The 17,121-nt window shown below is 39.0% G+C and overlaps 1 protein-coding gene across 1 annotated transcript in view; it reads right to left on the bottom strand.

Moving 5' to 3' along the window:
* The window catches only part of ZNF804A (zinc finger protein 804A), a gene marked incomplete at both ends in the record, with an annotated part of 244,987 nt that extends 229,594 nt beyond the window's left edge, over nucleotides 1–15,393 (bottom strand). Inside the window, one exon of the mRNA XM_081326712.1 lies at nucleotides 15,283–15,393. Within this exon, the coding sequence (XP_081182838.1) occupies nucleotides 15,283–15,393 (111 nt within the window). The remainder of the gene's footprint in view (nucleotides 1–15,282) is intronic.
* Nucleotides 15,394–17,121: the final 1,728 nt, after the last annotated feature.

Below are 17,121 nucleotides of genomic sequence, written 5' to 3'. Positions count from 1 at the left end.
GACCCGCCAAACTGCTGACCTTCTGATCAACAAGCTCAGCGGCCTAACCCACTGAGCCACCGCGTCCCTATTCACATGGTACATGTGCATATTTGCAAAAGAGATAAGTCTTAGTGATCAGCACAGGCATTATTATGGCTATGCATACGGGGCAGGAGAAAAATGTCCTGTGCTATTTTTATAGAACACTAGGCAGTATGTTGAAGGTACTGAAACCTCAGAGAACTGTCTGATATCATGCTTGCCAAATAAAATTGGTAAAGAGGGACTGTATGTCACTTAACTATGCATTATAGAGGATTTTCCTTATTCTTATTGTCTTCCTGGTGATAAAAAGAAAAGTGGTGCATGTATACTTCATTGCCAAATGTAAATTTCAGCCCATTTCTAGGACTAACGTCTTCCTTAGGGAATCCTTAGAGACACCTTTTGAGGACAAATAGGTATGTTTTGAATGTTGTTTCTGTCGTAATAGTTCCCCTGAAGAAAAAGCAGGTCTGGATAGAGATTTTGCAAAGATGTTTATGCACAATTATCTTCCTTCTTTTTAGCTCTGTGGTCTGGTGCATTTACTTTTCTTTATATTGTCTATAGCCAGTGCTTTTTTGTACACGAAAAAGGTGCCAGAACTCACACATGTCATACTACCTGCCTTGCGTACGCTACAAGGTTCCATCCAAAAAAGGTGCCGGAACTCCGTTCTGAGCGTTCTATGAGGAAAAAAGCCCTGCCTATAGCAAAGGCATCTGGGGACCTTAATGAGCCCTGGGGCTCAACAAACTTTCTGCCCTACCTGACTTGTTCAATTTTGAAAGAAATTCTTTTAATTACGAAAACTGGAAGCTAGACTCTTGCAAAATATCTAGCATCTTGCTGATTTCCAAAAAAAAAAGAAAAAGAAAAAAAAAAGCCTTCAGGCCCAAAAATGTTACTTAGAAAGTAAAAAGGAGGTTTTATTTGGTTTGAAAATGTTTCCACTGCTTCAGAAAAAGTATAAAGGCAAACAGGAACAATACAGGATGTTTTGCGTGTATGTTTTGAGTATGTTTCGATGGAAGTCATTTTGTGAAATGTGAGCGTATTCACCATATACCTTATTATCAAACATTCCAAATGTATTCACCAGGCCTCAAAGCTTGAGGATCCCTAATATACCTTATCCCTGAACTGAACAAAGGGGTTCTTTCATTTCTCTGGGTTTTGACAAGCTGGTTCTGGAGGCTAGATACCAAAATAACCCAATCATTCTTGTTTTTTTTAAGCAGAGAAAATGGGGGACCAAATCCCCCTTCAGACACTGCATTTTAAAAATAGTGTAGGGAAAAAAATGTAGCAGTTGTGTAAGAATATCTGAAGCAGACGGGCAACTTGTGTTGATTTGGAAACTCATTTTTTAGCTGAGCAATATTTTATTTATTTATTTTAATTCCATTTATATCCCGCCCTTCTCCAAAGACTCAGGGCGGCTTACAAGCTTAGCAGTAGCCTTCATTCTATGTATATGCCTGCTTATTAGGGCTTTCACACACACACACCCAAGCGGCATTATTACAAAGTCAGCTTATTGCCCCCAACAATCTGGGTCCTCATTTTACCTACCTCGGAAGGATGGAAGGCTGAGTCAACCTAGCTGGATTCATTACAAGCACTTCCAATTGACATTTTCTTCCATGTCAGGAGAATCAGAACATAAACCCCAATATCTTTTTCTCACTTTTAAGAAAGCGAACCCAAAGAAAATTAATCTAAAAGCTGTTTGGAGTGACTTTCAAATATAGAAAGATAAAATGCGGAAAAGGGGACTCCAATCATCTGTTAACATTTGGGAGTAGAATAAGCAAACATGTCACTTCGTTTCCTACTCTGATGAGTTGGGCAGTACTTATTTCATTAATTTTGCAGTATCACCCTAATGAAAACAGACCTTTGGAAATACACAGGGAAAAAAATTACAACATAACCTCACATTAAAACAGCCCATAATAATTAGATGGTTGCCCACAATTGTACTATATTTGCAGAGGCAAAATAAGTGAGATACTATAAGTAGTACTCTTCTTCTTTGGTAGTATGTTAATGAACTGTATTTAAACTGTTTTTTAATAAAAGTGCATTATTTACTAGGAATTTTAATTCTGTTTGTAAACAGTTTGCATAGTTGACCTCTGGCTGTAATAAAAATCAGTTTGAATTTGTTTTGGGGCTATTGCAGAAAAGGCCTACATTTTAGCTCATAACCCTTTCAAGCACACGCTGTAATATTTGGACCAGATGGGTAGAATCATACTTAGCAAGGCAATCCTTGATATATCCTAGTGTGATGCTCTACGCTGCCCTCTATTGATAACAAACCCTTGGAATTGGAAATCAAAGTGTATTGATAACCAGTGCAGTGATCTCAGGATCGACAAAATTCTGTAATAGTGAGTTTCCCCAGTTAGCATTCTGACCACCATATCTGTAGCAGCTGGAGCTTCTGAATCAGCCCTATACAGAATGGGGCACTAATTCAATTGTATAGTGTTGAGGGCATGGATCAGTTAAAATGCTTCCTAGTTTAAATAGAGCCATAATTGATATATCTGTCCAATCAAACCAAAAGCAAGAACTGCAAGTGCAGGATACTAACTCTTTTAGGGAGAGAATTCTTCCCTTTTAGAACTCAGTGAAAATCATCTACCAGAGTGACCAATGATGTTGCTGCTCCAGGACTGGGCCTAAATCCCAACCAGATCAAATACAAGTCTTCAAGGAAACCCACAAAATCATCTATATCAGGCATGTCAAACTCGCGACGTCACGTGATGTCGTGCGATGTATCGGAGCTTTTTCCCCATTGCCGGCAATGGGGTGGGCGCGGTTTTGTCATGATGCTTCCGGCCCACAGGCCAGCAGTTTGACACCCCTGATCTAGATGGCCAAATGTCTCCTTATCCCTATCCTTAACCTATCCTTCCTTAACGTATCTCCTTAACCTATCCTTTCTCACTGAGTGTGGGGCAATTTGAACAGTACGACTTGCCAGAAATCCACAAGCACATTACATGTTTAGAAGAACAGACACTTCTCTGCTCTTATTACTGTTGACTAGGTTTTAACCTAAGCACGTAGCAGTGGTCAATCCCTTTTGATCATTATTGTTTCAACAATCTTTTCAATTTCATAATTCCCATTACTTCTAGAAAAACTAAAACATTGCCTGCTATCAGCAATCAGAATAAGGTCTCACAATTAATTTTTGGGGTAGTCTGTTCCAAAGATGAACCAGATATGACATGAAAATGCCTACCAAATAGTTAAGAAGTCCCTAAGCATGCCTTGGAAACCCTCAAAAATCTATACACACCTACAAACATACGTTTGTGTGTGCGCATGTGTGATTGTGTAGTTCTGTTAGTGATTTTTTAATACCCAATAAAATTACTTAACACTTGCAAAAATAAAAGGTGTCCGTCTTAGTAAACCTATTATTGCTTTAAACGGCTTAGTAAAAGTTTAGTTAAATGAATACAAGCCACATTGAGAGACTTTTATTAATTACAAAGCCTACTGGAGGACCAGAGTCACATGTTAGGTGACACTAAATGGCATTTAAAAAATAGACACTCTGAAGGACACTGTAGTGAAAACTTCACAGATCCGTCTACTTATAATTCTGACCCTGACCTACTCAAATTTTACAGTATATACACAAACACACAGTACTCTTGTTCTCCCCCTTCCACTGTGTAGTTACAATTCTGAGATTAAAACCTGTCGAGAAATTATCCTTGATATGATTTAAATTTATAATTCTCAAGGCAGTGGAATCCATTTATTAAGAAATTAGTATGCCAAACTTTAGAATTATGGGTCTATCATTTCCAGCAGTATCCAAGGGGCAAAAGAATATCACTCTTCTTTGAGCAATCCTGGTGAACTAAAATGTATTTCTAAGCTTTCATCATCAGCAACTTTCTAAAATTTGCTTGCAGCAATACCTTCCTCCCTCTGCTTTAAAGTCCACTGAACTCCACGTTAGTCTGATCATAGGTAAACCAAATTTATTTATTTATTTATTTATTTATTTATTTATTTATTTATTTATTTTATTACATTTATATACCGCCCTTTCCCTGAGGACTCAGGGCGGTTTACAGGGAGTTAAAAAACCAGCGATACAAAAGTTAAAACCAATTTAAAAAAGATTAAACAAACCCTGTGCAATTAAAAAACCCTGAATTAAAATAAATTACTCCTCAGCCTGGGCCCGAGAGCTCGAAGAGCCAGGTCTTCAGGCCCCGGCGGAATGACCGGAGGTCGGGGGCAGTCCTCAGCTCCACTGGCAGCTGGTTCCAGAGGGCAGGCGCCCCCACTGAGAAGGCCCTATCCCTGGGTGTCACCCGCCGGCAATCTCTTACCGGTGGGACCCTGAGCAGACCCTCCCTGTGGGAGCGCACTGGGCGAAGGGCATTTGATGCCGGCAGCAGGTGTTCCCTCAAATACCCCGGACCCAGGCCATGTAGGGCTTTATAGGTAATAATCAGCACCTTGAATTTCACCCGGAGGGCAACCGGAAGCCAATGCAGCTCGCGGAGTAGAGGTGTTACATGGGAGTATCGGGAGACCCCCATTACAACTTGCGCGGCCGCATTCTGCACCAGCTGAAGCCTCCGAGTGGTCTTCAAGGGCAGCCCCATGTAGAGAGAGTTACAGTAGTCCAAACAGGAGGTCACGAGCGCATGAGTAACTGTGCGTAGGGCGTCTCGGTCCAGATAGGGACGCAACTGGCGCACCAGGCGATGTCATGTCAGTATCGTCATTTCTAGCACCAAGTATAAATTGGCAGATTTCAGCAAATAAGTAAAGATTGAAGGCTTCAATCTAGTTTACGCCAAAATTCCTCTCCTCAAATTCATGAGTCTGTTACTGAGTTTGTTTTATTATTTCAGTACTGAAACCCAAATACAGCATTCTCTAGCTAGCTTCTTTTTTTTCATAATGTATTTCAAGAACATTTGGGGAAATGGATCTGGCCCAGAATGTCAAGCTGCTATTCTAAACTCGATGATAGAACTTGTGGAACGAGGCAGTAAATAAAATGTTACAGGTTATGGACTTTAAGAAGGAAACTCCCTAGATATTTTATCTGATAAAACTTTAACAATAGCTTAGAGACCACACAGATAGATCTCCTTGAGGAGAGCATCCAAAATAGCAGGACATCACTTCATCTGGTGGGAATGCTGAGCAGAGAAAGTCTGGAGAAGATAAAAGTGATTTGGCAGGTGCAAATTAGTTTTATATATTTGCACATGTGATGAAGTAGTGGGTCCAAATGGCATGCAACAAGACTCCAACTTCTCATCCAACTATGTTATGCAAGTCTCTAGAACCAATAAGCCTGTTAGCAGCAAATAACTGACAGCTTGCAAGCCAATTTTGGGTCCTAATCCCCTTTCACAAGTGGCATGGCACCATCACAAGAGGACAGAACTTACAATCAAAAGCATGTATTATTCCTGTTTTTTATTATTATTATTCAAGTCATCTTAGTAAGACAGAAATGAAGAGTGAAAAGAGGTCAAAGGAGAAACTACTTGGGGCTCTTCACTAATGCCACTGGAAAATGTTCCATCTAAATTAGGTTGTTTTCTTTGTTAATCCGTTGCTTTCTGCATATATGTTCACTTTTGACCCTGAATTATAACATTTGCAAAATCACATCTACTGCTTGTTTTGCTATGCAAAAAGTTACTGCCAATTATATCCCAAAAAATAAAAGAGTACAGAAAATGTATCACTTGGGTTTCATTTCATTAAAATTTCAGATATAGACAAGGTTTAAGGATAAAGTGAAAGGAAAAATGTCTACATTAATTCTTAACATTTATTTTTAATCAAACAATGACTAAAAAGTGGCATAATAATAAAAGAAATAATTTTGTTGTTTTGAACGATGGAGCTTTATTGTTAATGAAAGATCCATCTGGAAATATGCTCGTCTCCTTAACCATTGTATAATTATGGAAAAAAGTCAAAAGTGAATTATTATAAGAATGAGAAATTCTGGTTTAAATCTCACAGCAGTGATAAATTCATAAACTTGATCTAGGTAAATATTATTTCTGCTTTAGCTTCCAGCCCACAGCATGAGGAGGGAATAGTGCTGCTAGAAGGAATCCCTTTCAATTTTTAATATAGACAATCCTCCACTTATGAGCAGAACTGAGCCCAAAATTTCAGTTGCTAAGTGAAACAGTTGTTAAATGAGTTTTATCCTATTTTACAACCTTTCTTGCCACAGTTATTAGGTGATTCACTGCAGTTGTTAAGTTAGTTACATGGTTCTTAAGTGAATTTGGCTTCCCCTCTGACTTTTCTTGTCAGAAGGTCGCAAAAGGGGATCATGTGACCCCCGGGACCCTGCCACCATTTTACATATGAGTCAGTTGCCAAGACTCTGAGTTTTGATCCAGTGACTGTGGAGATATCGCAACAGTCGTAAGTGTGGGAAAAGGTCATAAATCACTTTTTTCAGTGCTGTTCTAATTTTGAACAATCACTAAGTTAATTGTTACAAGTCAAGGATTACCTGTATCATAATAATTTATTTTTGGTGGGGAAAAATGAGAAATCTGAAATCATGGCTCAAATCTATCAGAGGTTGTTCAATTCTCTCTTTAGGACAGACTCAGACCAGGACGGTCCATCCTCCATCAGAGATTTCCATACTGAACTGGTGATACCCATATGAACAGCAATTCCTATACACAAAACTATCTACTAGCTGAATTGGATCAGTATTATCTATATAAGTATGTATTGGAGATCCCATTATTACTATTATTATTATTATTATTATTATTATTATTATTATTATTATTATTATTATTATTATTATTATTATTATTATTATTCAGTGCTTTTTTTGTAAAAGAAAAAGGTGCCGGAACTCACACACGTCATACAACCCGCCTTGCTTACCCTACAAAGTTCCATCCAAAAAAGGTGCCGGAATTCCGTTCTGAGTGTTCTATGACAAAAAAGCCCTGATGATGATGATGATGATGATGATGATGATGATGATGATTTTAAGTCAGCAAATCGTTGGACTTTCCTGCTCTTCCTCCAGATCAGATCCCTCTCCTCGGTCTGCTGTTAGCTGCTGATTTTTAAAAAATTGCTGTCCTAAACTCTCAGATAAAAATGATGCTGATAGAGTTCTATCAATTTTACAAACGTTATTAATTTCATGAATCTTATAGCAATAAAAATATTGAGAAAGTATCACTAATTAGACTTTATTAGGACAAAGCCAGAGTTATTCTGAATAACTTTGATGACCATGCTAAATTTCCTTTTACTTTATGAAGCATCTCTCTGCCAATTTCATGTCATTGTACTTAATTTACACCTTCAAGGTGAATGCAGAAATCCAACCTTTTCTCCTTTGGCACAGAAACCTACATATTCAGTACAGTATTTCCTTTTATTTACTCATACTTATATCTGAAATGGCTATATTAAAAAATATTCTCAGTTATAATAAAAAGTCAATCATACATGAAACTAAAAACTGTATGTCTCCATTTTAGGCTATTATATATGCTTGATTTCTTCATGCTCTTTTTGTACACGATTCAGATGCAGCCAGAATGGAGAAATAAAATCAACTGTACCTTTTATATTTGGATTATGGACATATTTAAAAACATGGAATCCTTGTAAGCATCTTTTCTATTTTATGAAGCACTAAGTATCATAAAACAGTTTTTAATATATATACACACACACACACACACACACACACACACACACACACACATATATATATATATATATATATATATATATATATATATATATATATATATATATATATATATATATATATTTCAGGAAATAAAAGCAACTGCCTAATATATAATCAGCCCAGGTTCGAATCTCAGATAAAAAGGGTATGACTGACTGATGAGAACATAAGAAGTTCAAAATGATCATTTCAGCCTCCCTTAAATTCTTTATTAGCAATTTGAATAATTTACACAAATAATGAGCTGTCATAAGTTGTGACTATATCCTGTGGATAGCCTTGAGTTAGGCCAAACAGGAAAGAAAGAGTTAATTAGCAAGGCATATTCAAATGACTTGACAAATATTTAACATATATACATACATACATATATATATATATATATATATATATATATATATATATATATATATATATATATATATACATACACACACACACACACACACACACACACACACACACATCTGTACGCAGTCTCAGTCTCATCCTAGGCAAATTTAATTAACATTAAGACCCTTAGAATCCAAAGATTTTAGATGTCAGGATTTTCTGGAAAAAGATACATTGACTCCTTTTCTATTTTTCCCCTTTGTTTTCAAATTTCCCCCTATCCCATTCTAATAAACATTTTTATTAAAATACATTTTCCTCAGCCTGATATATGACACACAGAGGGCTGAAGAAATGGGAATTCCACAAAATGTGTATTATCAGTTAAGAAATAACCAGTCAGCATAAAATGTGTTATGTTCTTTCCCCTTATTACTACTGCATACTGTGCTGCCAACAACATATGCTGACACTCCATAAGGTTTTCACTTCCACCTCCAACAGATACCAAAAAGCAATATGTTTCTTCAATCCAGCCTCACTGGTTGCCGGAGATACTTTTCTAGCAGCAGCAAAATTGGATTATGCATATGCCACACATTCTGTAAATTGACGAAAATATGTTGCATTTATGTAACTGGACTGCTCTTAAAGTCAGGTCAACTAATGTGAAGGTTTAGTACAATTCAAATAAGACCAACGTGGGAAAGTATTATATGCGAACATTGGTGGAATTTACTTTAAACATATGCAGTCCAAGCATCAACAGAAGCACTTTTAACATAGAATAGGATAAACGGGTTTTTAAAATGACTTCAAGGAAACTTTTCTTTGAGATTTCTAGAAATTATTTTTAATCCTTGGAGGATTTAAAACAGAGGTGGAGAATATGGGTCTTGCACGTGTCACTGACAATGTTGGTTAAAGCTGTTGGACACTGGAGTATTAGTACTGTCTGAGAGGCCATAAGGTTCCCCAACTTCAATCAAGGGGTAAAAAAAAAGTAAAACTAAGTAAAATAATATTGGAAAAAACCATAAACATTTGATTATCTGCTTAGCTCAGCTCTATAGAAGGAAACAACACCGTATTTCAGAAGCAGCTTACTCACTTAAACAATTAAAGACCACAAGCTGGAAATATGGTTGGTTGAATGGTTATCTACTTATTCTTGAGGGTCTTTATGTTCCCTGTATAACTGTCTAAAAGCTGCTGTTATAATTGCCACATCCTGATCTTTTGAAATCATTCTCAATGATAGCCAGAGTTTACAATTAGGTTAAAAGTATGAATATGATTGTACCTGAAGAGACAAATGTGCTGTCATGAATGAATCTGTGTTGCAATATGTATAAACAATAAGCACAGAGATGCACTATTTTTCCTTACACGTGCAATAATCATATTTATCCTATTTTAATATACATAGATACACTATGGCCACATAATTTAATATGAAACCTGGAATAACTACTGCAAAACTGGACTATAAGAGCTTTCAAGACATTCTTGTAACTACCCTTAAATATTTTAAGAAAGCCTATTAGGTGAGTATTAACGAATGATGGGAGATTCAAGAAGTTTTAAATACTACCACCATTCTAGTTCATTGAATCTAAAAAAGAAGAAGAAAAAGACAAGTCTTAAAGCTGCATAATAATCCTAACTGAAGTTTCCAGGGAACTAATTACGGTGGGAAGGTAACAGCGTTCCGTGCACCTTTGGCGTCTAGTCATGCCGACCACATGACCACGGAGACGTCCTCGGACAAGTGCTGGCTCTTCGGCTTTGAAACGGAGATGAGCACCGGCCCCTAGAGTCGAAAACAACTAGCACGCATGTGCGGGGGAACCTTTACCTTTACCTAATTGATGCTTTTAGAATTTTTTTCTTATAAAAGGACACTATTCTTCCAAAAAAAAAAAAGTCCTGGTCCTGGATGCAGAAATTCTTACTTCAAAATTTAGTAATTTCAGTTAGAAGGAAAAATAGGAGATAATGGGGAAATCTTAGTAGCTGTACTGAGATTGCTAGCCCAAATTTGATGTTTCTACTCTATCAATGGACAGCTACAGGGTATGTAGAGTATGGCCAGGAAGAGTTTTCAAACTATTTGAAAGTCTACTTACTCTAATTCTGATTGCTCTCTTCACAGATTCTACTTCGTGCCATAATTTTTTTCTATTTTATAAATCACCCTTCCAAACATTTTAAGATTTGGAAGGTTCTATAAAATGAAAATCCCTTGACACATTTCTAGCCATTGTTTAATTCCTATGGGGAAATATTTATGTTGGGTTGCACAGTCAGCCAGATGTTTAGGCTGGATTTGGCATTTTTATCCACCTACTGAGTTTTTCCCAAAGACCTCAGACAGGCAGATGTTGATGTTTAATGGTGTTAAAGGTATCATTGCAGAATGTAAGCTTTTCCAAGTAAAGCTGCCCTTTGCAATAGTTTTCGCTACCCCCCCACCACCATTTGAAGGTGAGCATGGCACATTTGTCCAGTCCAAACTCCATTGCAATATCTTGGCTGTGTATAGAGACAGTGTCAATGGTGACCCAGTCAATAGCGATGTTACTTAGGGGACATCTCCACCCATTTCTTGTTCTTTCCTGCTTAGTTACCTGTATACAGAACTCTAGTCTTATTTATTTTATTTATTTTTATTTTAATTCCATTTATATCCCGCCCTTCTCCGAAGATTCAGGGCGGCTTACAAGCTTAGCAGTAGCCTTCATTCTATGTATATGCCTGCTTATTAGGGCTTTCACACACCCCCAAGCGGCATTATTACAAAGTCAGCTTAATTGCCCCCAACAATCTGGGTCCTCATTTTACCTACCTCGGAAGGATGGAAGGCTGAGTTAACCTTCACCCTGGTGGGACTCGAACCTGCACTAATTGCAGGCAGCTGGTGTTACTTAAGGAGGCATTAGCCCACTGCTCCACCAAGGCTCTTTTTTTATAACACAAAACTATCCACATCCTAATGTTTGCATACAATGTTATACACCTTTAGACTGCAAACCTATTCCCAAGAACTCTCATTGAAATCAATATTTACTTCTGAGTAAACATATACAGTACAGAGCTCTTAAAAATTTGATTTCTGTCAGCTTATCCTTTTTTTCTAACTCCTTTCTTTCAGCTCTATTGCTTTTTTAGTGCAGTACTTACATGTCATTTTCTTAAACCAGATTTTTTTTTCTTAGCCTCAAATGTCTTTCATATTAATCTTAGAGGTATGGTCTCTTACACGGCCAGCTTTTTGTTCTCTGCCTTGCAATCACTCCGTACAAACCTGTCTATTTTCCATGAGAGCTGAAATTCTTGTGTTATTCACATTATGCTTTTCAAAAAATAGTTATGTCTATGTTTGCACATTTTGTTTTACTCTTTGAATGTAATGCTCAGCTGCTGTTTTTTTTGCAGGGCTTACCCATCGATTCCAGGATCATATGCCTTTCTTTCTATTTATAGGATTGGGGAAAAGATATTATATGATACTTGAACTTTGTTTTTGTTTTTTATCCATTATCATTTGGCCATTCAAACCCATTCCTTTACATCTCTTATTCTGAAGACCGTAACACATACGTAGCAACATTGCTTAAAAGAAGCCAAAAACGAGCTGAAGAGCAGGTGATATGCTGCTCAGCAGTGGCCCCTTTTGGTCAAGGAAATAAATTGCACAAATACAAGACAGGAAAAAGAGAAAAAAAAGTGGGGGGGGGAGAGAGAAAAACTTTCATTTGAAATTATTGAGAGTCCTTTCCTTACGTTTCAAATTATTCTTTAAAACACAACCATAACACTGGTGCATCCAATATTGATGTTTTCTAGCAACTTGCTGACTTGTGATGCTGACAGTTTAAAATTGTGCAGATGTCATTAAGTATTTCTGCTTGAGCAAGTCACTTGTGCAAAGTGTGCACAGTGGAATGGAATTCCTTAACCCTTTCATGTAAAATCTAATGGACGCTACCCTATAGACTCTGAAAAAAAATGGCTAATTGTCTGAATAATCCATGTCTCACAAAAGTGTCCCCTAAAACTGTATTTGGGTTTTAAATGCTGGTTATCAGTCTGTTTTAGGGGTACAAATTCATATTATATTATTCATTTTGGACTGCAACTGGAGCCAAAGAAACATCATGGATGAGGTTACTGGGAGTCAAGCTTGACTCAAATACATTTTACCTTTAAACAATGCACAATTTTTTTAAAAAATAATAATAATAGTGCTCTATATTAATTAGATTGCATGCTAGAATTTGTAATTATCTTTGACAAAAGTTTCTGTAAATAATCCCCTGAGTGGAAGGACTGACTCAAGAGACATGCTGTCTTCTTCCTCACATGAAATGAAAAGCATCTTCTAAAATGAGGCCTGATGGAATATGAATCACCTAAAACAACAAACAAAGCTTTTGTCTTATTTTAATATGCAAATTTAGGCAGATTAGATTTTTTTTAAAAAATAGATTGTATCTCATATGTTCTCATTTATTGAGCAAGTTTTCTACTTTTTATTTTGGGTCTAGTTTTTTTTAAAGCCAAACTTATTCTACTATATAAAACAGAAGAAACAATGTATTCCCAAAGTTGCATAGTTTATATATTTTTTCTCACTGAAAATCCCTCATACGTTATAAGATTTTCTGCATTACATAACTTTAACCACTTTCAAGCTCTGTGAAATAAAATTACATTTGTTCTCTGCTTCTTCTTTTTGAGAACATTAGACTCCATTAATTCACTACCATTATCTTTCAAAAAGTTAGCTATACCACTTTCAATAAAATGTTAAGCCTCCTACCCCCCCCCAAAAAAAATCCAATACTAAGTCAAATGTAGTCATTAAGCTAGATAAAGTCAGAAAATAATATTCTTGGATTCAGTTATTGATTTCATTTCTAAATATAGGCTAAATATATTTTAAAATTAAAATTGCTCCCAGTTATGCCAAAAGCAGGTGGCTACTGAAGTTTCATTAGCTTTGCAGAAGAAAATAGATGTGTTTAGAATGTGATCTATGTGACACTGTACAGATTTCAACAGAATTCAAATATAACTTTGAGAATAAAATCCAAATACATGCCAGTTTGATGGTACAAACCTCCACTATTGTATGAAGTATAATTTCCATATAAGTTGATGAAAATAACAGCCACAATAATTGACCCTCTGATGAATTTATCAATAGATACTTGGAGTTTGAGCTCAGCTTAGGTTGAGGTACTTGAAATATTTACTAGGATATACACACCACTAGCTTTATAGGGCTTCCTATTGAATAACTATGGATAGGATAATCACAATCATAAAGAGATGGAATTGTATCAACTGTACAAATCATGTACTTTCATGATGAATGAATAAGATACTAAAGATGGTCAAGTCTGGCATAGTCTAAATGAAATTAGGTAGAGAATTACAAAATGCAGCAGAATGTAAATACTGGATCATTCCTGTATTGCTTCTCTTAAGAGTTAATGGTCAATTTGGCACGTTTTGTACCATTTAGTTTTATTTAATTAATACTTGTGTCTATTCATAGACATACACACAGCCCTCCTGATGGATTTCATTTCTGTCTATTAGATAAAACATGAAAGATAATTTAAAGTAGATAACATTGCTGGAAAGAATTTGAAATATCTAGGGTGCAGAAAACCATACATGTAATTCACACACACACACACACACAAACTTTTTAACATTGATAATTTATAATTTACCACAAGCTTTCTTAATCACTGTATTTATATAACAAATGCTAGTAAACCTTATAAGAATCTTCCTGTGAGATATGCATTGCATTTCCCTATAGTTTGTTCTTATAGTAACTTTCAGAATGAAAAAGTGATGAGAAAGCAAAATCGTTCTACCTTACTTTCAAATCTGTAGCAGTATTATGGAACTTCTAAAGGATCTCTCTACATATCTGAGATATGAATGGACCGTTGGCCTTCACGGAAGCAGACCATGCTGATAATGTCACCCCTGGCCAGCCATGGGTCTCTGGGTTTTAGGCAGATGATTGAACTGGGTTCCTTCCAAAGGCAAAGCTCATGTTTTAATCCTGCATTTTCTCTCTCTTGTCTGAAGTCCACAACTTAATCCCTGTATCTGTTCTATTTAAGTTTCTAAGTGTTTTATTGAAAACAAAAGCAACACATTTTGAGGATTTCTTTCCCTAATTGCAGTTGTTTGTTCTGGGCACTTCAAAGAACATACAAAATAACTTCTTTGGCAGCATGAATATATCCCTACCACCCATTTAGATTGGGGTATCTTTTGTCCATTCTGATTTCAGGCCATCTCAGGAGAGTGAGACCAATAGTCTTATTACATTACATGCATTGAAGAAGTCCCACCACAGTTTATAGAGAATGACTCCCTAGTAAGAGGATGTGGAAGCAGAGTCCTAAAAACACTTTAACAAACATCAAAATAAATTCCCTTGTGAGAAAATACGGAAGCAGTTTTCAAACTTCCCATTGCGATCAACTGCGGGGGGAAAAACACGAATGTTTTGAACTTCCACCCATTACCTAATTATTGAATAATCATCTGGCCAAGAAACCCATTTAGTTATTTTTTCCTTTATTCTCTGAATTCCTCGACCCCCCTTCATTCATACTGGACAGCGTTGATGTTCCCCAGAGCAAGACCCAGAATGCAAGCTCTCTTCTCCGCAAGAGAGATTTACAGCTTATTCAGCACTCTCTACTTTTCAGGAGTAGGAGGGCAGGAATGGGGTTGCTTTCCACGCCACTGAAGAGTCCACCGGATTGTCACACGCTAGCCCCAAGTCAAAGATTCTTTCTGTAGAAAGAATCCGTAGAAACAGAAAAGAATCCGAGAAGAAAATCCGTGTACCAAACTAGCATTTTTTCTTCTTCTTTTGTTTGCGCTATGAGGGGGGGGAGGGAGAGAGAAAGAAAAAGAAATCTCCAAGAAAACCAGCCACACTCTCTAGGAAAGCGCGCCGCTCTGAACTGTCCAGAGTGCTGAATCCCGAGTACTCCAGGCGAAGATGTTAAAGGTAGGAAAGGAGGCGGCGGGCAGCGGGGGGGGGGGAGGAGGTGGGGGGGGGCAAGAGAGGGGGAGAGAAACGGAGGGAAGGAAACCAAACGCCTTACCAGAGTTTTGTTGCCGTTTTTGCTGAGGGGACCTCGGAAAACTCCCTTGATGTTGCGAAAATGCCCATTGCTGAGATGCGCGGAGCTGATGACAATGTAATAACACTCCATGGAGCAGCAGCGGCCTCGCGGGCTGCCGCTGTTCCCATACACCCCGAGGGCGCCAGACCAGGCAGGCTGCAAGGCGCCGGGAGAAGGACAGCGGTCGTTTGGACTGGCCGGCTTGGCTGAGACCGGGAAGCGGCGAAGGAGCTGGTTGATCCGGGGGAAAACCAAGCTATAGACAGAGGCATGTACCGCTGCTCTCCCTCCGACTGTCGTCTCCAAGTAAAGCGGTAGTAACAGCAGCAGCAGCAGCAGCTTAACTCTCCCTCCTTTTTTTTTTTCCCCTCAAGGCGGGGAGCCAGATCGACCGTCGGTCGGCAAGCTTAGCTACAGCAGGAGCCGGCGGGCATTTATCACAGTCTCTCTCTTTCTGTCAGCGCAGGGCAGGCAGCAACCAAAGGAGGAGGAGGAGGAGGAAGGGGGGCGGCGGCAGCATCAGCAGCATCTTTCTCTCTCCGCTTCGCTGGAAGAGTCTGAACTGCCGCCTCTCGCAGGCATGGCGCTATTATAGCGCACAGCCTTGCCGCTCCATTGCACTGAGCCAATGGCAGGGAGCCACTAGGCTGAGCTGGGAGCTGTCAGGAAAGTGCATCTGTCACACGCTGCCGTCTCCTCCCCCCCCCACTTTTTCAGAAGAAAAAAGAAAAGGGGAAAAAAAAGCAGACCTAACCCCCCCTCCCCTCCCCTCCCCAAACCTGGCTTCTCGAGCGCTCCACGGGAAAGAGCAACCACAGACTTAGGGCGGGAAACCGAGTGGGGACACACACACACACCCCTAGCAGGGCAGCCGCCTTTGCCCAGGTAAAAAAAAAGGGAAGGTGGAGTTCAGCTCTCCTCCTCCCCCAAAAGAACAGAAGGGAAGGCAACCGTTTGTCTTTGACTGGCTGGCGGAGAGGAAAGCCTCTTCCTTCCGCGGCAGCGAATCCCCTTTTCCAGCAAAGTGACATTCGCAGTTGCTCCCTTCTCTCGGCAGGAGAAGTTGCGGCGGCGGCGGGGGGGGGGGGGGCGAGGCAGCGCTCCTGCCAGCTCCTCGCAGAGCGGGGGGGGGGAAGCGGCCGACGGGTCCGTTCAAGGGTTTGAGAGTGTGAAGGAATTTTATTTTATTTTATTTTATTTTTATTTTTTTGCACAAGGAGGGAACTGCACGAGGAGGAGGAGGAGGAGAAGGAGAAGGGGAACGCGAGCGATCCAACCCCCCCCCCCGAAAGCAACACGGAGCCTCTCGGTTCGGACGCCGTCTACCTGAGAACCAAACGCTGGGGAAGACGGCGTGTTTTCTCTTTAAAGAAAAAAAAAGCTTGCTCGTTTAATTGCGACGAGGACAGCCTCTTGGGGGAGCAAATAAAAGCGAAATGTGCTGGATAGCAACATCTCCGCAGAGTTGACGAGAGAGAGAGAGGGGAGAGGGAGAGAGGGAGAGACTGTAGTGCGGCAGCACCGCTTGGGGCTACCCTGTTGAAGGCAGTTACAATTGAACAGACGCCCTGACTGTGGTTTCCGAGTGGGGTGTTTTTTTTGTGTGTTTGTGTGTGTGTGTGTTGGTCCGTTTCCCACAGAGCGTTGCCTGACGAGCTTTAACTGCGTTCACCTCGAGTCAAATCTTGACCCACGAAAGCCAAATTTCACGGCTAGCTGAGGGCGGGGCAGTCCCGGGAAGCGCGAGATACAGGAATAGATGAGGGATACGTGGGCGCGAATAGGTTTCCAGCCACTCTAACTTAAGAGCACCACCGC

Source organism: Vipera berus (assembly GCF_964194415.1).
Source record: "Vipera berus genome assembly, chromosome: 1".
Taxonomy (NCBI): Eukaryota; Metazoa; Chordata; class Lepidosauria; order Squamata; family Viperidae; genus Vipera; species Vipera berus.
Note: the sequence above shows the minus strand (reverse complement) of the source record. Positions and strands in the feature narration are given on the sequence as shown.